Source organism: Zootoca vivipara, chromosome W, assembly GCF_963506605.1.
Source record: "Zootoca vivipara chromosome W, rZooViv1.1, whole genome shotgun sequence".
Taxonomy (NCBI): domain Eukaryota; kingdom Metazoa; phylum Chordata; class Lepidosauria; order Squamata; family Lacertidae; genus Zootoca; species Zootoca vivipara.
In genome coordinates, this window is record NC_083293.1 from 1580250 (window position 1) to 1603208 (window position 22959).

The window sequence follows — 22959 nt, forward strand, 5'->3', positions numbered from 1 at the left end:
TTTTAAAATAATGGTGACGATAATGATGGTGTGAGGCTGGTGTGTGTGTGTGTGTGTGTGTGTGTGTGAGAGAGAGAGAGAGAGAGAGAGAGAGAGAGAGAGAGAGAGATGATGATGATGATACAGGTCAAGTTCGTTATTAATTTGGGTAGACTGATGTGTCCATTCCTTGACAAAAGCCTCTCCTAAGGGGTTTGCACAAGGGAACTGCAGTGCGTGATATTGCTAAGTTGTCACTGGTCTGGTATCAATACTTCCTGCGGCTATTATGAGAATTATTTCATTCCATTTCTTACACTTTAGATGTGTTGTAAGTTGCTTTGAGTAGCGCCGGACAAGTCTAATAAGTAATAATGTTGTGAAGTTCTTTTAACATAACAGAGTGCTTTTGAGGCACTAGGTGAGGTAGGCCATCCACCTTTCTATGGATAAGGATGAGAGAGAGAGTTACCTCTTTTTCTTCCCTTTTCTGTTTCTTTCCTGGTTTTTAACACTGGTATCATTGTCCATCTTTTGCAATTTCCTCTTTTCCAGAAATGACACCCGGAATTCAGCTTCTTAAAAGTTTCTATAATGTAAGGGGGGAATTCAATTAGCACCTTTTGTTTTGCTTTTAGCTCCCTTACTATGTGGGTGGAAGGACGTTGTTTGGATGCACCCATTTTAAAGCACCGTCTGGCCTGCTACGACCACATAAAGGTGAATAAAACCCTTAATACTTCATAATATGTTGACTTAGGAGAAGCTTGTGTGCTGGAGCCTGGTTTCTGTTTTCTTAATTTTATTTGCACAGAGGAGGGTATCCACATGGGCCAAAGGAGATCAGCTTCTACTTTAGCTGGTCATATTTGCTAACTGTATTCTATATTCAGGTTACACTCCTGTATGTAGTTACCTGGGAGTAAGTTTTCTGGAATTCAGTGGGACTGACTTCTGAGTAGATATTTTAATTAGATCTGTTTATTCATTTATTATTGTGACTTTTGAGATGAACCATGTTCATTTTAGTTGTTGTTATCAAGAAGTCATATTTCCCTTCAACAGGTGGTTGTTTATTTATTTATTTATTTTGTATGTCTTCCTTCAGGCAAATATTACAGGGCAGTTGACAACATAAAAATACAAATTAGAACAAAAAGCATAACAAGGCCAAAAAAACCCTCGATAGCCCCCCCCCTCCCACACACACATTTAAAAGGCCATAGAATGTTACCGTAATCACCCCAAGGCCTGGTTATAGAGAAATGTTTTCACCTGGCACCTAAAGATAAGTATATATATATTTTTATAAAAATAAACTTTTATTAAACTTTGGGGAAAGGGATACAAAGAATATTATCCATTATCTTTTTATCAAAACTAAAATGTTAGTCTAAATAAAATCACAGACCAAAAAGAAGAAGAAAAGAGAAAGGAGCAATAGAGAAGGGATAGAGGGGAGAAGGCAAGAGAAAGAGAGGAGATAAAGAAAAAGGAAGAAAGAGAGAGAGAGAGAAAGAAAGAAAGAGAAAGAGAAAGAAAGAAAAGGAACTTTCCATTCTGTCCGCTATATATACGGTAAACATTATTCTGATCATCCACTCCGATATGTAATGAAGGTGCCAGGCGTGCCTCCCTGGGGAGAGCATTCCACAAATGGGGAGCCACCGCAGAAAATGCCTGTTCTTGTGCTGACAACCTCCAAAGGCACACAAAGAAGGGCCTCAGATGATGATTGCAGGGTCCTGGTCAGTTCATATGGGTAGAGGCAATCCTTGAGGTATTGCGCTCCTGAGCCTAATGACACATCTGAGGCTGATTGGGCAATGGCCCTAATGTCTTTTGACTACTGGCTGTATAGGTTGGAAACATTGGAGATTGGTGGTTACAGCCACTTGCCATTTTTAAAACCCAGGTAGGTAAGAGAGCATCTAGGTTAGGGGTCCCCAAACTAAGGCCCGGGGGCCGGATGTGGCCCAATTGCCTTCTCAATCTGGCCCACAGATGGTCCAGGAATCAGCATGTTTTTACATGAGTAGAATGTGTCCTTTTATTTAAAATGCATCTCTGGCTTATTTGTGGGGCCTGCCTGGTGTTTTTACATGAGTAGAATGTGTGTTTTTATTTAAAATGCATCTCTGGGTTATTTGTGGGGCACAGGAATTTGTTCATATATTTTTTTCAAAATATAGTCCGGCCCCCCACAAGGTCTGAGGGACAGTGGACTGGCCCCCTGCTGAAAAAGTTTGCTGCCCCCTGATCTAGGTGCATTCTCGCTTCCTTCCTTGGCCCAGCAAAGTGGGTTTTTATATTCCAGGGCCATCTCAGGCTCTAGTCTAGGCGATTGAGAAAAATATCCAGCTGATTACTAAAATGAGGCAGTCAGGGCATAACTGCACTTTCCTCATGTTTGTTATGTCAGAACTATAGCAAGTTCTGTGGATCAGCGGCATAGCATCTGCCTTGCATGCTAAAAGCCCCAGCATCTCCAGGTAGGGCTGAGAGAGACCCATTGCCTGAAACCCAGGAGAGCTGCTGCCTGCCAGGGTAGACAGTACTGAGCTGGATGGATGAAGGCCTGACTCAGTATAAGGCTGACACCTATGTTCAAGAATCACTACCGGTAATACAAATATAAGTTATTGCTGGATATTAATGAATCTGATTGTAGTGATGAGCCAGGTACTGCACAGAGCTTCTGCAGACTCTTCCGCAGATGACACAAACACTCCCCCCCCCCCGTCGTTTTCCTCAGAGATTCCCCAGAGGCCTGCCTTGTCCAGGATTTCCACAGCTGCTTCTGCCAAATCTGGAGAGGATGCTGTGCTCAGGTGGGGCCTCCTCCTAATCCCCATAGCGACATTTTGCCTTGGAACTTGGCAGGTAAATGCAAACACTGAATCTGAAGCTTGCTCTGTGTGGCCTCTTGATTCAGGGCCAGTGTTCAAAATTGTCTGCAGTTACAGCTCATAGCCAGTGCAAGAACCTCTACTGTGAGTTGTTTCCAAAGTTAGTCATTCTCAAAGATTGATATTAACAGGCATTTCTATCATACTGTATATACATTAATTTCATTGTGTTTGCCCTGTTTAACTTAATGGAATTCAACCCATGGCCTTTACTATTGGCTGATGACATGGAGTAGTTTTTATTTGAATAGAACTAATAAGCATTTAGGGAATTTGAGAGGCGGAAACCACATTTTCTTTCAAATGTGCATTTTGTTTTGCTTTAGAGGAGGAAACGAAAGCTTCAGTTTTTCGTATTGCAAATACTTCTCTATTAGATGAGCTATCCTGCCATGGTGGGAGGGAAATTTTGTGCTGGGGAGGGCGAATGTTCATCTGGTGTTGCCCTCAAGGCCCCTAAGAGCCCTTATGCCCATGTCAGATTCAACGGCGGAAATGGAAGTTGAAGTTGATCTCTGATCTGGAAGCCAAGGTGGCAGCAGAACCGATCCCACTCCCAGCAGAGTAAGTATGCAAACTGGCTTGGAATCAATTAAACATGTGGAGGGTGTGTGCTGCTTTTCAAAGTGCCCGTGCCACTTTAAACAAAGTAGCCCTTTTTATATTCTGCAGAATTTAAGCAGGTGAAGCTGTTCCTTGCCTTGGGCTGCAGCTCAGCCTCTCTTTCAAACATGCTGTTTTCTGTCCTTTGACAGCTTCTTGGAGCTAAAGGAGTTGGAATACAGACCTGTCAAGGTCCGAGGGTATTTCATTCATGACAAGGAGCTGTACATCCTTCCGCGTTCATTGGTTGATTCAGAGAAAGAAGCCAGGGATGCTGGCCAGCTGATGTCCAATCCTGAGAGTGGTGCCAATGTCATCACACCCTTTTACTGCATAGACCTTGGGTAAGTATATTAACAGACTGACCATTTGGGCCGCTGCCCAGTACTCACTTACTGGCAAACAATCCCTGTTGAAATCTGGGGCACTTGGTTGAGCAGACATGCGGAGGATCGTGACATTAGAGAGGATCATGGCCCTTCAGTAAATACAGTCTGTATATATTCAAATTCTGCCTCAAAACCATGAGGACCTGAAATGTTCTGCATTGTTTTTATTTAAGTCATTCTCTGGATTCTGTAAAAGTAGTCAGAGCTTGTTTCAGAATGTACTTATACCTGTGAAGATCTGTTTTAGTTTTTTGTTTTTTAACTTTTCCAAAAGTATACGGTTGTCAGGAGTATGGGCAGGAGTCAGGCTCTGGGGCCTGTAGTGCTTTGCAGGACTGGGGCCTGCCTCAGCTTGTGCTGGGGAAGCAAGGCGTGGCCACACAGGTGAAGACCTCAGCTTGTGCTGGAGAGGCAAGGAGTAGTCACCCAGGTGAGGCCACTTGAGATCTCACCGCACCTGGTGGCAGGAGCTGGGAGTGCTGATTATTTACAGTGCTTAGAGCGATCTATATACATGCTTTAGGTCAGGTGTCAGAACCTCCGAATGGAGTTTGGCGCGTTTTCTTCCAACAAAGAAGCTTGGGGAGACCCAGCCTCTTCCCCCGACGTTTTTTGCGCAATTCCGGAGTCGGGGGGATCGGCCTCCCCCCCGGGCTTCCCCTTTCCTGTCCCACCTGGGTCAGTGGCTCCGCAACCTTGCCTGAGCCTCGGACACCACTTCCTGATTCTCCGCTGGAGGCAGAGCTCTCTCCCGCGCTTGGGGATGGGCTGGACCTTAAGATGGGAGGGACCGCTCGGTATTCCCTGTCCCTCACAGAGCTGTTGACGAAGAGCTACGTGTGTGTCTTTCTTCGATTCCAGCCAGAATATCAGCTTTGTGTTCAGGCAAACAGGCCCAGGTTGCGCACTGAATAAAGTATTTTATAATTTTTCATATTTCTGTTTACTTACTATTTCATAATAAAGTAATTATAAAATACTTTCTTTGTGTTTATTTGATTCCTATTCAAGAGAATTACTTTATATATAGTCAATATAGGCACAGAGTTAATTTTTTTAACATTTTCTAATGGTGGTGTGCCTCGTGATTTTTTTCATGAAACAAGTGTGCCTTTGCCCAAAAAAGGTTGAAAAACACTGCCCTAGCTAACAGGACCAGTGGTCGGGGAAGATGGGAACTGTAGTCCAAAACATCTTGGAGGGCCGAAGTTTGGGGATGCCTGCCTAATCACTAAAAACTTACAGAAAACAACTGGAACACTTTTTTTCTTTTCAGTATTTTATTTTTATGGGAATAACTTCTTGAGGCAAATCTGAAACATCTATCCAAGTTTAGTAGCCAGTTCTTTAGCCTTGGCTTTTTCAAGCTTAGCAATGACTTCGGCCCCAGAAGATTGCCGCCCCAGTGACGACGAATCTGGAAGGAAAAAAAGATTGCTTACATGTCAAAGTGACTTACAAAACTTGCAATTAAAATTTAGATTAAATGGTACAATTTTTTGAGGATTTAACATTCACAGCAATAACCTGAGTGTCGGCTTTTAAGTACAAATTAGATGCAATGGAACAGAGACTCAAATCAACTCCACTTTATACATTACAGCTGTGCTCTAACAAGTAGTAACAGTTCCAAACATTGTAGTACTATAGACACAGACTCTGGATATTGCTAACAGGCTGTGTAACCCAATGGTGGCTCAAGCCCTTTTCTCCTGTGGGCATTTTTAGATGCTACCAGCTCAGTGGGTCAACATGATACTGCTGTTCACTCACATAATTTCTGCTACCCCATGAGGGAATTCTCTACAGTGTTGGAATGAATTTTCATATTGGAGGCTGCTAGCAAGCCATTCCTGATTTCAGCAAGCTGGACAGTGGTCATGCCTGGTCATGCCACTGCAAGGGAAGGGAGCACTTTCCAAAAGCTGACAAATTAGTCAATATACCCACAGATCCAAAGGCACAATCTTACCTCATCGTATCTCTCATTGTAGTTGGTCTTGACAGCTTCCACGAGTTTAGCTAGAGCTCCCTTGTCCTCGCTGCAAAGGAGAAGACAGATTCAACAAGACAGCAATTGAGTTTGAGTTCTCCAAGTAGACTAAAATACTGCTTCAAGTGCCACTTTTCAGGGCAACGTTCTCTTAAGGGGCCCTACAAAAGTTCATTTAGCTTCAGCAGTTGTGATCTTTCAATGACATTAGACACAAAGCAGACCCCTACAAAAGACTAACAAGTCCCTTAGTTTCTAAAGGTTGCATCCAATTTAGTCCTACTCAGAGCAGACACACTGAAATTAGTAGCTCCAAGTTAGTCATGTCCATAATTTTCAATGGGTCAGCTTGGCGTCGGACTCAATCCAATGGTTTGAATGTAACAACCATTATGGTCTACTTCAGGGTGAACGTCTAAGTAAAAACACAGCTTGATGCCACACTAGGCTAGCAGCAATAATGCCAACTTTTAAGCTTTACATGCAGTCAATACCCTGCAAACCTGGGGTCATGCAGTAGTTACCAATATGGGAACCAACTGCTCAGCTGGCACATGTGAACTTAGCATGGCCAGATGTGGAAGGAGGAAAGGCTGCTGCTGCAGCTTTAACAGCTGTTCAGCTTGAGGTTAATTAAAGGTGTAACTGTCCCAAACCACACCAGCCTCTTCGGTTTCTTCATTTGAAGTAGAAAATAGGCAAAAAATGTTTTCAGGGCTACTTACGGATTAACCTGAGTGAAGGCAACACAGGTACAGGTCTTTCGGTGGACGAGGCGGCCCAGCCTTGCCTTGCCTTTGACGATGCAATAGGGCACTCCCATTTTTCTGCACAAGGCAGGCAGGAAAACCACCAGCTGGATCAGAGAGGGGAGAAGAAATGCTTTAAAGTTGGTGCTTGTTCAGTTTTTAATACAATAGGAATGAGGAACTGTGACCCTCCAGACTTTACTGAACTCCTAACTCCCATCAGCCCCAGTGGTTAGGGATGATGGGAGCAGGAGTCTAACATCAGGGCTGTCCCCATCCCTGCTTTACAACAAGGGCTCTGGCAATTGCTCAGGGTTAAAAAGCTCGTATAATTTTGCTCTTCACAGATAGGGGTCAGGTGAAGAAATTCAAACATCATTGCAAAAGCCATACCCTGCTCTATAAAGAGTCAAGTTTGAAGATATATTAACAGGTCTCAGTGATGTTTTCCAAAGTAAGTTGTACAGCCAAGCACATTTCAACAGTCAGCATAGTGGCCTGGCAACATTAAGAATTATCTAGAGCAGGTGACCGTTTTGTTCAAGTTAAGGAAAGAAACAGCAGAAAACACCCGTACCCATATAGGTGTACAAGAATGCAGTGGCTGCTATTAATTAAAAAAACACCACTTAGCAGCATAAATCTGAGCTTTTGGGTACAAGACCCCAACTCTTGCAGGTCCTTACCTCAACGGGGTCTACATCGTGTGCGATCACCACCAGCTGCGCCTTCTTGTTCTCCACCAGAGTTGTAACAGTGTTGACACCTGCAGAAAAAGCCAGTTAACTTGAGTGTGCTACAAAAGTTTTGGTTACAGGTAGGTAGCCGTGTTGGTCTGGGTCGAAGTAAAATAAAAAAATTCCTTCAGTAGCACCTTAAAGACCAACTAAGTTTTTATTTTGGTATGAGCTTTCGTGTGCATGCACGTGTGGTATCTGAAGAAGTGTGCATGCACACGAAAGCTCATACCAAAATAAAAACTTAGTTGGTCTTTAAGGTGCTACTGAAGGAATTTTTTTATTCTACAAAAGTTTGTTTTCCCAGGCAAAAATAAACAAATCCAGAGCTCCCTGCCTGTGGAAAAGCACAGTGGCTCAAGTGGTGTTAACAAAGCACCAAGCTGGCAGCTTTTCCTAGCCATGTCAAGGACTAGCAGAAGAAGGGCCTGCTACCGCTCAGGGTTAAAAAGCTCGTATGTTTTGCTCTTCAGTCTGCAGTTCAGGTGAAGAAATTCATACATCATTGCGGTAGCCAGTGTGATGCAGTGGTTACCTGGGTGAACCCAGAATTCAAACCCCAACTCAACCATGGAGCTCACTGGGCAACCTTGGGCCAGTATTTCAACCCATCCTACCCTACAGGGTTGTTTGCGAGGGTAAAATGAGGAGGGGGGAGAAACATCTAAGCCATCTTGGACTTTTTGGATATAAACACAATAAATAATTATGGGCAGTTGTCCAAGCTTTCATTCAACCAGGCTTAAATGTACAAATATAAAGTAGGAAGGTTACCTGCTCGGAGCACAGGAGGCCTCTTGGTAGGGACGTCGCCTTTCCCTGCCGCCTTTTGCTCTGCACGGGCCAGCAGCCTCTGCTTCTTCTCTTGCTTCGTCTCAGGTCTGTATTTGTGGGCCAATTTCAGAAGCTGAGTAGCTGTGGAAGAGAACAGGAACCGTTCAGAGGAAAGCCTCTTTCTCAAACACTACGTTCCCATTATCCCCTCCCCTAAAGGGCATGACTTTTGTGCATCAGCGATCTTGGTGGTTCGGAGTCATCAAGGAAGCTCAGATAGCAAATATTTTGGTAGCATCATCTGCACACAAAGGAAAACCCTTTCTTACTATAGCACTGTGTAAAACTAGTTCTCGCACACTTGCCTCTTTCCAGCAAGCTCCCAAAACATGGGGTGCACATTCAATTCAAGGAGTCTGAGCAGCTACCCCACATCTCCTTCTGCAACCCCACCTTAGAGCCAAGGAAAGGAGCCGGCCTTCACTTGTCTGACGGTCCAATGCTTGAGTGAACTGGTTAACTGCTGGAGGCACCTTCAGCCTTTTGTAGAGGATGGCTCTTTGGCGCTGAAGTCGGATATAACGAGGCCATTTCACAAAGCGAGTCAGGTCCCGTTTGGGCTGAATGTCCTGCCCTGAAAGTCAGAATAACAACTCAAAATAATTGCTTCCTTAGCAATTACTGGTTATCCTTTTGTATCCCTGGTTTTCAGCCCAGAGCAAAGGTGGCAGGAGCATCAGCGATCTTGGTGGAAAAGATTGTCAGCAGCATCACTCTGATAGCAAATATTCTTTTGCATCATTTGCTCACAGCCCAGAGAAGGTTGGTCTTCCAAAACATAGTGCAAACACCAGGCCCTTCTAAATGCCTGCCAAAAAGTTTGCTATTACATAGATTTTAATTTAGATAGAAATATACTGATAAAGAAAACATATTTAGCGAGACAAGTATTAAGAAATATATGAGAGATTTAAATTTAATAGATCTGTGGAAACTAATGCACCCTACCAAGGAGAATTCACTTCCCTATCACAAGTGCATCAGAATTTATTTCAATTAGACCAATTTCTAACGTCATCCTCAATAATCAAATCCACGATGTGTATCAGATCACAGCGCAGTAATCTTGAAATGTGAATTTGGTAAAACAGCCAAGGTAAAATAAAATGGCATTTAAATGCTTCCCTTCTTAATGATGAAGGATTTATACAACAAATATGAACAGAAACTATAGAATATTTTAATTCTGCAACAGCTTCTGCAAGAACGTTTGAATGGGAAGCATATAAAATGTATATGTGTGGCTGAATTATTGCATATTCCTCTTATAAAAACAAATTAAAGAATAAAAACGGGAAAATGTTAAAAGACGAACGTAAGGACCTTTGAACGCAAATGATTAGAAGTGCAACCACTATACCACTATATTGTACAAGGAAATACCAAAAAATGATTTAAATAATATACTAGCTCAGGAAATATGAGTGACTAGACTGGTTTCATAAAAACAAGACAAGCCGCAGATAGTATTAGACTAGCGGTGGATTTGATACATTTAATAAAAATAAGAATCCATTTTTAATCATTAGATACTGAGCAGGCTTTCAAGAAAATTTATAGACTACACAGAAGTAGGGACCCAGGTGGCGCTGTGGTTAAACCACTGAGCCTAGGGCTTGCTGATCAGAAGGTCGGCGGTTCGAATCCCTGTGACGGGGTGAGCTCCTGTTGCTTGGGCCCAGCTCCTGCCAACCTAGCAGTTCGAAAGCACGTCAAAATGCAAGTAGATAAATAGGAACCGCTACAGCGGGAAGGTAAACGGCGTTTCCATGTGCTGCTCTAGTTTGCCAGAAGCGGCTTTGTCATGCTGGCCACATGACCTGGAAGCTATACGCCGGCTCCCTCGGCCAATAATGCGAGATGAGCGCGCAACCCCAGAGTCGGTCACGACTGGACCTAATGGTCAGGGGTCCCTTTACCTTTACACAGAAGTAGCTTTAACTAAATTTGGATTTCCGCTAGATTTTATAAAATGGATTAAAATACTATACGTTTCAACCACATCTAGAGTTAAAGTAAATGGTGTTATGTCTGCTCTGTTTCAATTGGCCCAAGGAACCAGAGAAGGGTGTCCACTTTCAAGTTTGCTTTTTAATATGTTTAGCACCCCTGGCAACATTTTGAGATTTATGTAGTTCTCAACTCAGTTGAATACAAATTGGTGTTATTTGCAGATTATATTTTGGCAAGGTATCAAGATTTGACAAGGTATCAAAATTAATTGTTCTAAATAGGAACTGAGATGCCAGTAGGTGAAAATTTAATCACACATCTATTTAAGCAAAATCAAATTCATACTGAATCTATTTAATATGGGCATGTTAATACCAAGAGATATAACACAACTAGTAACAATTAATATAAATAACATATCTATACATCAATAGTTCTGGTTACAGGTAGGTACTGAAGGAATTGCTACTGAAGGAATTTTTTTTATTTTACTATACATCAATAGTTGGGGTTATTAAGCCTTGCCCTTTAGAGAAGGATGAACTCTCTAAAAATGAATATTATTCCCAGATTTATGTATATTCTGAGAGGACTTCCAGTTTTTTATATCTGGGCCATATTTCCAAAAGATAAACTCCCTGTTTAGGAAATGCCTTTGGGGCTCAAAAATACAAACAATACCTTTGCAGAAAATGCAATTACCAATTAAAGAAAGTGAATTTGGAATTCTAAATTATACCACCAGGCCTATTTACTGACAAGTATTATTGGAAACCTGTTGATGGTCTTAATGGTCTGGGCAGTATCAGGATCAAAATATTTGGAAGTTCAAATGACTCTTGAAACAATTAAGTCAGCTAGAAAGATATGGAATATATTAGGCAATAAAAATAAATCTGACTGATTTTCACATACAAAACACTCTGGTAAAACATAGTAATATAGAAAAGCTGCATGGGAGAAGGATATTGACCTTGGACCAACTGATAGATGAGGAAGATTAATTTTATACATAAAATCCATTAAGAGAGAAATACCATCTACCAGCTGCAGCCCAATGACAATACCTGCAGTTACAGCATCTTTTAATAATTCTGTTTGGTCCAATGGTCCAGTGATTACTTTTTAGATAGCGCTTGTATAAGACAGCCTTTTGCTACAGTTGTAATATGGATAGTACAGTAATTCTTTTTTGATACACATACTTTTACAATGTCTCACTCTTTAAGTTTTGTGTTGGATTATGTTACTGTACTAAGGCCTATGAAGGCATTTAAGAGTAGATCCCTCCTCGATGATTAACTGATGCTTGCTTTAAATTATTTTCCTTTTAACTTGGTTTTGATTTTTTCCCCAAAATGATTTTACTGTATGGTTTTGTTGTTGTTTAGTCGTTTAGTCGTGTCCGACTCTTCGTGACCCCATGGACCATAGCACGCCAGGCACTCCTGTCTTGCACTGCCTCCCGCAGTTTGGTCAAACTCATGTTCGTAGCTTCGAGAACACTGTCCAACCATCTTGTCCTCTGTCGTCCCCTTCTCCTTGTGCCCTCCATCTTTCCCAGCATCAAGGTCTTTTCCAAGGATTCTTCTCTTCTCATGAGGTGGCCAAAGTATTGGAGCCTCAGCTTCACGATCTGTCCTTCCAGGGAGCACTCAGGGCTGATTTCCTTAAGAATGGATAGGTTTGATCTTCTAGCAGTCCATGGGACTCTCAAGAGTCTCCTCCAGCACCATAATTCAAAAGCATCAATTCTTCGGCGATCAGCCTTCTTTATGGTCCAGCTCTCACTTCCATATATCACTACTGGGAAAACCATAGCTTTAACTATACGGACCTTTGTCGGCAAGGTGATGTCTCTGCTTTTTAAGATGCTGTCTAGGTTTGTCATTGCTTTTCTCCCAAGAAGCAGGCGCCTTTTAATTTCGTGACTGCTGTCACCATCTGCAGTGATCAAGGAGCCCAAGAAAGTAAAATCTCTCACTGCCTCCATTTCTTCCCCTTCTATTTGCCAGGAGGTGATGGGACCAGTGGCCATGATCTTGGTTTTTTTGATGTTGAGCTTCAGACCATATTTTGCGCTCTCCTCTTTCACCCTCATTAAAAGGTTCTTTAATTCCTCCTCACTTTCTGCCATCAAGGTTGTGTCATCTGCATATCTGAGGTTGTTGATATTTCTTCCGGCAATCTTAATTCCGGCTTGGGATTCATCTAGTCCAGCCTTTCGCATGATGAATTCTGCATATAAGTTAAATAAGCAGGGAGACAATATACAACCTTGTCGTACTCCTTTCCCAATTTTGAACCAATCAGTTGTTCCATATCCAGTCCTAACTGTAGCTTCTTGTCCCACATAGAGATTTCTCAGGAGACAGATGAGGTGATCAGGCACTCCCATTTCTTTAAGAACTTGCCATAGTTTGCTGTGGTCGACACAGTCAAAGGCTTTTGCATAGTCAATGAAGCAGAAGTAGACGTTTTTCTGGAACTCTCTAGCTTTCTCCATAATCCAGCGCATGTTTGCTATTTGGTCTCTGGTTCCTCTGCCCTTTCGAAATCCAGCTTGCACTTCTGGGAGTTCTCGATCCACATACTGCCTAAGCCTGCCTTGTAGAATTTTAAGCATAACCTTGCTAGCGTGTGAAATGAGCGCAATTGTGCGGTAGTTGGAGCATTCTTTGGCACTGCCCTTCTTTGGAATTGGGATGTAGACTGATCTTCTCCAATCCTCTGGCCATTGCTGAGTTTTCCAAACTTGCTGGCATATTGGGTGTAGCACCTTAACAGCATCATCTTTTAAGATTTTAAATAGTTCAGCTGGAATATCATCACTTCCACTGGCCTTGTTATTAGCAGTGCTTTCTAAGGCCCATTTGACTTCACTCTCCAAGATGTCTGGCTCAAGGTCAGCAACCACACTACCTGGGGTGTACGAGACCTCCATATCTTTCTGGTATAATTCCTCTGTGACTGTATGGTTTTATAATGTATGGTTTATTACTGTATGGTTTTATAATGTTGCAAAACCCCAGTAATATATTTCTAGGATACAGCAGCATATAAATACTTGTTATAAATAGACAGGCTTCCCGTGAAAGCAACTTTACTCCTTCCTATTCTGTTTAGGCCCCCGAGTCGGTCACGACTGGACCGAATGGTCAGGGTTTCCTTTACCTTAAGGTGCTACTGAAATGAATCCTTTTTCCAACTCACCGATGCCGAAGTTCTTGGGCCTTTTCTCAAAGAGAGGATTTACAACCTTCTTGGCCTCCTGTTTCTTGACCACAGCAGGGGCCGGAGCCACCTTCTTCCCCTTGGCCTTCTTCCCCTTGGGCTGCGTAAGTTGAAAGAACGATTCGGTGAATTCCCTACCAAAAGCGGGCGAGCCGCACACACATCGGAGTCCCAGGTCTGCACCAGGTCCAGGCCCCCAAACCGGTTCCCCATTTCATCCGCTCTCCCCAATACAAGGTGCCAAGGATTCGCCAAGGTGTCTCGTGCCTCCCCTGCCAGAAGAAGCCCAACCATTAGCCCGTTTAGAGGACCGATTGAGGACAACTCACCATCTTGGCTTCAGCTTCTCTTCTTTGGCGATCACTCATAGCCGAGTAAGATTGTCTTCCATAAACACGATTTTAACAAGGGTCCATAAGTGACTGTGCAGGCCAATTCTGGATCCACATGTCCTTCCACAGTGGGACATTGGTTTCCAGCACGTTTCTCCCTTGCGTCCTGAGGTCTAGTTTCTTCAAAGCCCATGACACGTTTGGCAGGGCGGGGTGGGGTGTTTGGGGGATAATTCCCCCTCCCCACCCAGTGCTGAAGTGACTTCAAAGCAATCCATTACCACCTATTGTACTACCAACCTTACTATATGCTTGTGAAACATGGACCACTTATAAACGCCATCTCCAACTCCTCGAAAGATTCCATCAACAGTGTCTGAAAAATTTTACACATTGTCACAGACGCGGTAGCGGCTACTCTAGAGTAAAGACTCCTCAGAGCGTTGTCTTTTCATCCTTTTATTTAGTGCTGATTATTTACAGTGCGGAACAGTGCTATGTACATGTTGTCAGTTAGGGGTCAGAACCTCCGAATGTAGTCTAGGAATACTGAATCTCCGCCCCCGTCGTTTCCTGCGCAATTCCGGGGTCGGCGGGATCGGCCTTCTTCCCTTGCCTCCCACTTCCCTTCCCACACTGGGCATGGGCTCCGCTACCTTGCCTGAGCCTCGGTCACCACTTCCTGAGTCTCCGCTGGAGATATCTCCCTCCCCACTAGCACTAGCGCTGGGAGACGAACTGGTACTTAAGATGGGAGGGACCTGCCTGTAGCTTCTGTCCCTCACATCCACCCCCCTCCCGGCTCCCCTCCCCCCCTTCCTGAGGGCTCAGAGAGAGCCGGGGACAACTAGAAACCAATAAAGTCCGTGGCATCTGAGCTGGTGGGGGTGAAAATTTCCCCCCAATCCTGGGAATGCCCCCCTTCTCCCTGGGAGGACGGAAAGCCCCAAAAGTCCGTGGCGTCAGAGCTGGTGGGGGTGAAAATCTGTCCCCAGTCCTCTACTGACTCCGACGTTCCAGCCTCCTGGTAAAACCATACCTCCTCTTCTGGTTCCTCAAAACCCGCTTCCCATCTCCATGGGGAGCTGCTCTCGGAGTCCCCTCCTGAGGGTCCCTCTCCCTCCCCTTCCCTGTCCCTGTGCCGGGGCTTGGGCTTGTGAGGGAAGAGAGCGTGGAACTCTTCCACTAAGAATTCCTCTTGTATCTCCGTGGCCGGCACCCACTCATTTTGGGACGGCATTGTGTCTTCCCATGCCAGGAGATACTCCAGCCCTCTCTCCCCCCACCTGGAATCCAGAATTTCCGTGGCCTCATTGAGTTGCTGCGTGCCTCCCCGTTCCTCCCCACCCTCTGTGGTCTGTTTGCTGTCTGTGAACCTGGTGCTTTCCTTATAGGGCGACAGCAACGACCTATGGAACACTGGGTGTACCCTCATGGATTCCGGTAACTCCAGCCTGAAAGCTACCGGATTGACCTGCTGCATGACCTTAAAGGGTCCCAGACGTCTGGGTGCTAACTTCTTGCACCTCCCCTTGGTTGGAAGCCCCTGAGGACAGCCACACCCTGTCGCCCACCCTGATGACCTCCCCTGGTCTCCGATGGCGATCCGCCCCCTCCTTGTACGCCGCCTTGGCCCTTTCCAAGTGTTCTCTGAGTTGCTGATGCACCGTCTCCAGTTCTTCCGCCCAATCCTCTGCTGCGGGACCCTCCTCCTCCTCCTCCCATTCCCTCCCCGGGAACGACCTGAGGTCCCGCCCGTAATTGGCCTTGAAGGGCGACACCCCTGTGGAGACGTGCACTGCATTGTTGTAGGCGAACTCCGCCAGTGGCAGGCGATCCACCCAGTCTGTTTGTCGCTGGCTGACATAACACCTCAGGTACTTCTGAAGAATAGCGTTGGCCCGCTCCGCCTGTCCGTTGGTCTGCGGGTGTCTTGCCGTGGAAAGGCTGACCTCCACCTGTAGGAGGTTCATGAGTCTGCGCCAGAACCTGGAAACAAATTGGCGCCCCCTATCTGATATAACTCTCAAGGGTAATCCGTGCAACCGAAAAACGTGGTCTACGAACAGTTTGGCTGTCTCTTCCGCCGAGACAGCCCTCGCACAAGGTATGAAGTGGCACATCTTGGTGAAGAGGTCCACCACCACCAACACTGCCGTCTTGCCCCTGGAGGAAGGCAGGTCGGTGATGAAGTCCATGGAGAGGACCTCCCACGGCTTGTGGGGGGTGGGCAGGGGTTCCAGTAACCCTCCCGGCGCTGCTCTGACCACCTTGGCCCTCTGGCAGGTATCACAGCCTCTCACATAGTCCTGAATGTCCTCCCTCACCCCCGGCTACCAGTAGGATCGCGCCCACAGCTCTGTCAGACTCGTCCATCTCGACACGCAGGGGTGCATCCTGCACCACGTGGAACAAGTTCTGGTCTGAGGCGAACACTCTCTTGAGGCCCTCGAACGCTGCTTGCGCCTCCTGTGTCCACCTGAACTTCTGCTTGCCTCTCAAGCAGTCCGTGATGGGATCCGTGACGCGGGAGAAGTTTTTGATGAACTTCCTGTAGAAGTTGGCAAAGCCCAGTAGGCGTTGGGCATCCTTGCGAGTCCTGGGGCTGTGCCAGTCCAGGATGGCCTGCACCTTGTCCTTGTCCATCGCTAGCCCCTTGTCTGACAGCTTGTAGCCCAGGAAGTCTACCTCCTTGGTGTGAAACCTGCACTTCTCCAGCTTCACATATAGGTGGTGCTCCTTCAGGCGCTGCAGGACCTCTCGGACGTCTTTCACATGCTGCACGGGGTCATTGGAATAAATAAGGATGTCATCTAAAAAGACCAAGCAGTTCTTGAAGAGGAGGGACCCCAGGACGTGGTGCATGAAGGCCTGGAAGCAAGCTGAGCCCCCTTGCAATCCAAAGGGCATCACCAAATATTCAAAAGAACCGAGCGGCGTGAACATCGTGGTTTTCCACTCATCGCCTTCCCGGATCCTGATCAAGTTGTACGCCCCCCCGCAGGTCGAGCTTGGTGAAGATCTTGCCCCTGCGTGCCGCTGTCAGCAGATCGTCCACTCTGGGCATTGGGAAGGCCACCGGTTCCGTCATGCTGTTCAGCCTTCTGAAGTCCACCACCAGGCGGCGCTGTGACGTGTCCTTTTTGTCCACCCAAAAGACTGGGCTCCCCCCTGCTGCCTTGCTTTCTCGTATGAACCCCCTCTTGAGGTTCTTGTCGATGAACGCACGCAGATCCTCCAGTTCCTGATCCGACATGGAGTACAGCTTCGCTGGGGGTAGCGTGGCCCCTGGCACCAGGTTGATCTGACAGTCAAACGACCTGTGCGGGGGCAGGTGGTCGGACTCCGCTTCGCTAAAGACCTCCTGCAGGTCCCAATACGGTTTGGGGATTGCCTCCCCCCCTTGACGTGCATGGTGGCCACCGTGGCTATCGGTGGCCCCTCCCCTTGTTGGCGCTGCATGCAGTGTTCCAGGCAAAAGTCAGACCCAAACGTGAGGCATCTCTGGTGCCAACTGATGGACGGGTCGTGGCGTGCCAGCCAGCTCATTCCCAGCACGATGGGGGGGTCTGAGATGGTGGTGACATTGAAGGCTAGCGTCTCTGAGTGCCTTCCCACTGTCATCCTCATGGGGGGGGGTCTGGTGGGTGATGGCCCCTCCCAGCAACTCCCTGCCTTCAATGGTGGAGACGTGCAGGGGAAAGTCCAGCTGCAGAAGTTGGATCTGGTGTGCTTCTGCAAATTCCCTCGGAAAAAAAGTTGGCAGACGCTCCGCTGTCAATTAGACCAATTAGACCAAAAACTGTCAGGGGGTACCCATTTGGAAGTGTCAGAGTCACTTCTAGAACCACCCCTGCTCGGGGGGGGGGGCTGGCGTTGCTTCACTGGGTCACTCTGCAGATCCCACCCCAGTTTGTGAACCAGCATGGTGAACTTCGCCCAGTATTCTCGGACCGTCATTTTCCCCTGCGAAAAATTGTGAAGCTCCTCCTTAGTAGCCTCCATCTCACTGTCGCTAGCATACATGACTTTTAATGCTTCTAAGAATTGTTTTACATTCTTCATGCATGGATTTTTTGACGCGATTAACGGCCTGACCCATTCTCTTGCGCCTCCCGTCAAATGTTCCACGATATAAGAGACTCTGTGCGCATCATCCGGAAATTCCGCGTCATGCAGTTCCAGCGCATAATTAATCTCAAGTCTCAAATCCTAAGTACTCTTTGGGGTCTCCGTTAAACTTTGTCACTAGGGCTTGCCCCCTCCTAACTGGTAGCATCTGTGGCTGGGGCATCCCCCCACCTCTCGCTGCCTTCTCCGCATCCAATTTGGTTTGCAGATCTGCCACCATGACTCTCAGCTGCCTCTCGGTTTCGTCTTTCGCTCTCACCTGCTCCACTAGTTTCTGTAGCTCCTCCTGCGTTCTGCGCGATTCCTCTTTGACGGCATTTAACTGGTGTTGAGCTTGCGCTGCCAGGTTCTGCAACTCCTGCTGCGCTTTCTCAGCCTCCTGCCGCCATCGTTCCGTCTCTTGCGCGCTCATCGCTGCAACTCCAAAGTAGCCAGAAAGATTCGGAGGTTGTGCTGTCACAGACGCGGTAGCGGCTACTCTAGAGTAACGACTCCTCAGAGCGTTGTCTTTTCATGCTTTTATTTAGTGCTGATTATTTACAGTGCAGAACAGTGCTATGTACATGTTGTCAGTTAGGGGTCAGAACCTCCGAATGGAGGTTCGCGCGTTTTCTTCCAGCAAAGTAGTCTAGGAATACTGAATCTCCACCCCCGTCGTTTCCTGCGCAATTCCGGGGTCGGCGGGATCGGCCTTCTTCCCTTGCCTCCCACTTCCCTTCCCACACTGGGCATGGGCCTGAGCCTCGGTCACCACTTCCTGAGTCTCCGCTGGAGATATCTCCCTCCCCACTAGCACTAGCGCTGGGAGACGAACTGGTACTTAAGATGGGAGGGACCTGCCTGTAGCTTCTGTCCCTCACACACATCACTTGGGAAGACAGGTGAACTAATATCAGGGTACTGGAAGAAGCAAAGATCACCAGTGTTGAAGCAAGGCAAATCTTTAAAAATCTAGTATAAACACTGACAACTGGGAAACACTGGCCTGGGATCGCTCCAGTTGGAGAACAGCCTTTACCAAAGGTGTCATGGGCTTGAAGACACTCGAGCTCAGGATGCAAGGGAGAAACGTGCTAAGAGGAAGGCACGCTTGGCAAATCCACACCATGATCAACTCCCGCTCGGAAACCAATGTCCCCACTGTGGAAGGACGTGCGGATCCAGAATTGACCTCCACAGTCACTTACGGACTCATTGTTAAAACTGTGTTCATGGAAGACAATCTTACTTGGCTATGAGTGATCACCAAAGAAAAAGATGCTTATATATGTGTGTTTACCTTGTGCATTTATGAATATTTATCCTATATATGCACCCTGCCCATTCTGCCTTCTTCCGGTTCAAAAGGGGCCATGTATTGGCAATCACACATCAATTGAATCGCACACCTAATATGGTTTCTGCCTGTGTACCAGAAATTGAATCACTCCTCTGCTCTTTCACATGCCTCTAGTATCTGTGTTACATCCCATCAACAACCGTTTCATTTTTATTGTCTACAAAATGGGAAAGGCACACTCATATTTTCAGCAAAATAACACAAAATTGACTTTATTAATTAAAAAAATGTTTTTATTGAAAATTTTCAAATATACATTTTCATCATTAAATAAGCACCATTGTAATCTTGCATTCATGGACTTCTCTCCTTCCCCTTCCATGGTTCTTTAAATTTTCCAATATCTGCTTACTTTCAAAGAAGAAAAAAATCCATTTAATTTAGTTCCCCCCCCCCCGATTATATCTCACAACTGTTGAATTTACCTTAATCCTGCTACTGTGTTCACTTGCTTAGAGTTATTTTCCAAATACTCCATTAATTTTTTCCACTCTTCTTTATATTACTGTACTTGACCTTCTTGCTCTCTTAGGCCTGTTAACTCTGCATATTTTCTCTCATTTTCAGCTGCCATTCCTCTTTCTTAGGAACTTTTCTCACCTTCTACTTTTGGGCTAACAAAATCCAAGCTGATATAATTGTGTACATAAATACATTTTTCTGGCTCCCAGGCACCTCTGTCTGCACCATTCCCAAAATAAATGCTTCTGGTTTGGGGATGAATGTTTTTCTAAAACATTTTTTTCCATCTCATTATACAGTAATACCTCCACGAACATCTGCCTTATCTAGCGTCCATTCCGGCGAACGTCCGCAGCATACCCGGAAGTACCGGAACGGGTTACTTCTGGGTTTGCCGCTCACGCATGCACAGAAGCGCTAAATCCCGCTTCGCCCATGCGCAGAAACGCAAACCACTCTGCATGCATGCACAGCTTTGCCCTGCACCCATTTCGGCTGGTGGCTGGGGCTCCGGAATGGAGCCCAGCCGCAAAACGAGATACGACTGTGTATCATTTCCCAATATTCCTTAACTAATCTGCATGCCCACCACATATGTAGCAATGTTCCTCCCACTTCTCTGCATTTCCAGTACATATCAGATTTAGATTTATACATCTTAGCTAACCTGTTTGGAGTTATATACCATCTATGTATCATTTTCACATGGTTTTCTTTTAGTGTGTAGCACAGGCGTAGGCAACCTAAGGCTTGTGGGCCAGATGAGGCCCTATCGCCTTCTCAATCTGGCCCGTGGATGGTCTAGGAATTGATGTGTTTTTACATGAGTAGAATGTACCCTTTTATTTAAAATGCATCTCTGGGTTATTTGTGGGGCCTGTCTGGTGTTTTTACATGAGTAGAATGTGTGCTTTTATTTAAAACACATCTCTGAGTTATTTGTGGGGCATAGGAATTCGTTCATATTTTTCCCCAAAATATAGTCCAGCCCACCACATGGTCTGAGGGGCGGTGGACCGGCCTACAGCTGAAAAAGGTTGCTGGCCCCCGGTGTAGCATGCAGTAAATTTCAAATATTTCTTCCATAGTTTCTCCCAGCGGTCAAATTCAATATTATGCCCTATATCTCTTGCCCAGTGAATCATTGATTATTTTACCAGCTCATCTTTTGTTTCCCGCTTCAATAAGAACTTATACATTTTGAATAATAATTTTTCATTATTTTCTAATAGGATTCTCTCAAATTCTGAGCTTTGGTCCCAAAAAAACATTTTTTAAATCTTTCTTGAACCATTCATTTAAATTATAATATTGTAACCAATCTGCTACTTGTTTTTTATTTCTTCCACTGTCTTCAGTCTGAGTTCCTTCTCCAAAATATCCAGGAATTCACTGTATGTCGCCCATTGTCTGACCATATTTATTCTTTTCATAGCAATGGCTTCTAATGGCGATAAACACAATGGAGTTTTCCTTTCCAACAAGTTCTTATATTTCTCCCATACTCCACGATTTGAAAAAACTCTTATGTATCTTAGCTTTCCCATACCATAGACATGCATGCCAGCCAAATTTAAGATCATGACCTTCCAGATCTAATGGTCTTTTCAAACCAATCCATTCCTTTAGCGAGCAAATACATGCTGCCTCATAGTATACTTGTAAAGGGTGAAGGAGGGTAAAGCCTCTTCTTTATTTATTATCTATCAGTTTTATATTTAATTCTTGGTTTCTTTCCCCGCCACATATATCTAGAAATATCTCTAAAGCAGCAGATATATCTAGAAATATCTCTGAAGCAGCACAATCAGGACAGATTGGAATAAAAACATTTTAGGTAATACTGTACATTCATTTTGATGGCTGAAATTCTACCCATTAGGGAAAACTTCATTCTCCCCCCCCCCCCCAGCTCCAAATCTTTCTTTCCAAACCTTTGTATAAAAATTGATTTTACTCAAACAATTTGTTAACAATTAGAGAAATATACATTTTTTTCAATTAAACATCCCCCACAAAATCCTACTTTAACAACGCCACAAACATGTTACAATCAAGTGTTCAAGTGAACTTGCATCAGAAGACTAATGTTGAATATACAACTAAGGTCTCTTTTTCAACTGACACTTCTCTTCTGCCTTTAAACAGCCGCCTGACACGCATCCTTAAGCTGACAAATCTTCTCCTGATTTGGGTGGAGGTAAAACAGAGGATATCAGCCCACATGAAGCTGCACATAGAAATGGTCAGGTTCTTTTGGTTTTTTTAAAGAAAGGTTGACAGTAGTTTTGTCAGTAGTTTTGCAATGTTTTGGATGGCCCAAAAAGCAACTGGAGTACGGGAAAACAACCCCTGAACACTGCTCCCTCAAGCTACTCAATAGAGTAGGTATTTGCAGGATAGGGGTGTGAGTCTTAGCTTACATAACTGATATGAAGAAAGAATACAGTACTGAAAACGTAATATCATTGCTTTTTAATAGCTGTTCTTAATTTAGTACTAGGGCCACCAAGTTTTTTCATTTTGTTTACAGCTTCTGCACCTTCAAGAGAAACTGACCATGTAGACAATGACACTCTTCTTATAATTTTGTATCCAGTGGCAATAATTTCAATGGCTTAAATTTCTGCCATCTTGGGCTGCCTTGAAGGCACAGGAGCAGGACCAGACCAAAAAAAGTGGCCATCTGGACTGTATTTTGGGGAAAGAAAGAAGGCAGCTTTGGGCTGCTTTAACCAAAGTTTGCCTTTAGCAGATGCCTGATGTACAGATTAAGTATTTTCACACACAAAACCCCTGATCCATTTAATTAGTGTTAAAAGCAGTGTCAGAGCCACTAAAAGAAGGTGGCAACCCCCCGACCCCCTCAATCCATTGTAAAAGACAACTAAGTATCTAGAATACTGACCTGGACAGGTAAGGGTATTTACACCTATTGAATTAAGCTCAAGTGCCAGATTAATATTTTTTTAGAAAAACTCTTAGCACTCCTGCTCTAAAATCACTATTCAGATACTAAAATATCAGACTATAAGCAACAGCCTAACTTTTCCCCACAAGAAATTCCATCTAAGAGAGCACAGTTCCCAAGGGATCTACATTTCACTTGTAGGCAGGGAACATTAAAATAATGCCTGCACGCCAAAGGCACAGCCACAAGAGAAACAAACTTCCCATCTTGACTGCACGGGGCACCCCATGTGAAACACTGGGTTGGTTATCCTGTGAGGTGGTGCCTAGAGAAATGTGGCTTCTTGCAAATACACCTGAGGCCTGCTGTGAGATGGCCTGGGGAGGGCAGGAAAATGTTGTCTT

At 45.0% G+C, this 22959-nt stretch overlaps 1 protein-coding gene, 4 non-coding genes and 1 pseudogene across 5 annotated transcripts; 1 reads left to right on the forward strand and 5 right to left on the reverse strand.

Annotated features, from left to right (window-relative positions):
• Positions 1-617: 617 nt before the first annotated feature.
• On the forward strand, positions 618-3839 carry LOC132591461 (surfeit locus protein 1-like). Its single transcript, XM_060270086.1, has 3 exons — positions 618-699; positions 3370-3452; positions 3644-3839. Exons 1-3 carry the CDS (start codon positions 628-630, stop codon positions 3837-3839), a joined length of 351 nt encoding a protein of 116 aa, XP_060126069.1. The 5' UTR covers positions 618-627.
• A 1309-nt stretch (positions 3840-5148) lies between these two features.
• On the reverse strand, positions 5149-13763 carry LOC132591443 (large ribosomal subunit protein eL8-like; annotated as a pseudogene).
• Positions 6927-7006, reverse strand: LOC132591488 (small nucleolar RNA SNORD36). The gene has a single exon (XR_009556992.1). It is a non-coding gene; the product is annotated as a small nucleolar RNA SNORD36 (small nucleolar RNA).
• Positions 7793-7870, reverse strand: LOC132591486 (small nucleolar RNA SNORD36). The gene has a single exon (XR_009556990.1). It is a non-coding gene; the product is annotated as a small nucleolar RNA SNORD36 (small nucleolar RNA).
• Positions 8366-8439, reverse strand: LOC132591481 (small nucleolar RNA SNORD24). The gene has a single exon (XR_009556985.1). It is a non-coding gene; the product is annotated as a small nucleolar RNA SNORD24 (small nucleolar RNA).
• Positions 8866-8940, reverse strand: LOC132591479 (small nucleolar RNA SNORD24). Its single transcript, XR_009556983.1, has one exon. It is a non-coding gene; the product is annotated as a small nucleolar RNA SNORD24 (small nucleolar RNA).
• Positions 13764-22959: the final 9196 nt, after the last annotated feature.

Bases quoted from the DNA above. Each gene is read 5' to 3' on its own strand.
- LOC132591461 (XM_060270086.1), top strand. From the start codon at position 628: ATGTGGGTGGAAGGACGTTGTTTGGATGCACCCATTTTAAAGCACCGT. The intron at 700-3,369 runs GTGAATAAAACC...TGCCCATGTCAG, and splicing joins CCTGCTACGACCACATAAAG to ATTCAACGGCGGAAATGGAA. The intron at 3,453-3,643 runs GTAAGTATGCAA...GTCCTTTGACAG, and splicing joins CCGATCCCACTCCCAGCAGA to CTTCTTGGAGCTAAAGGAGT.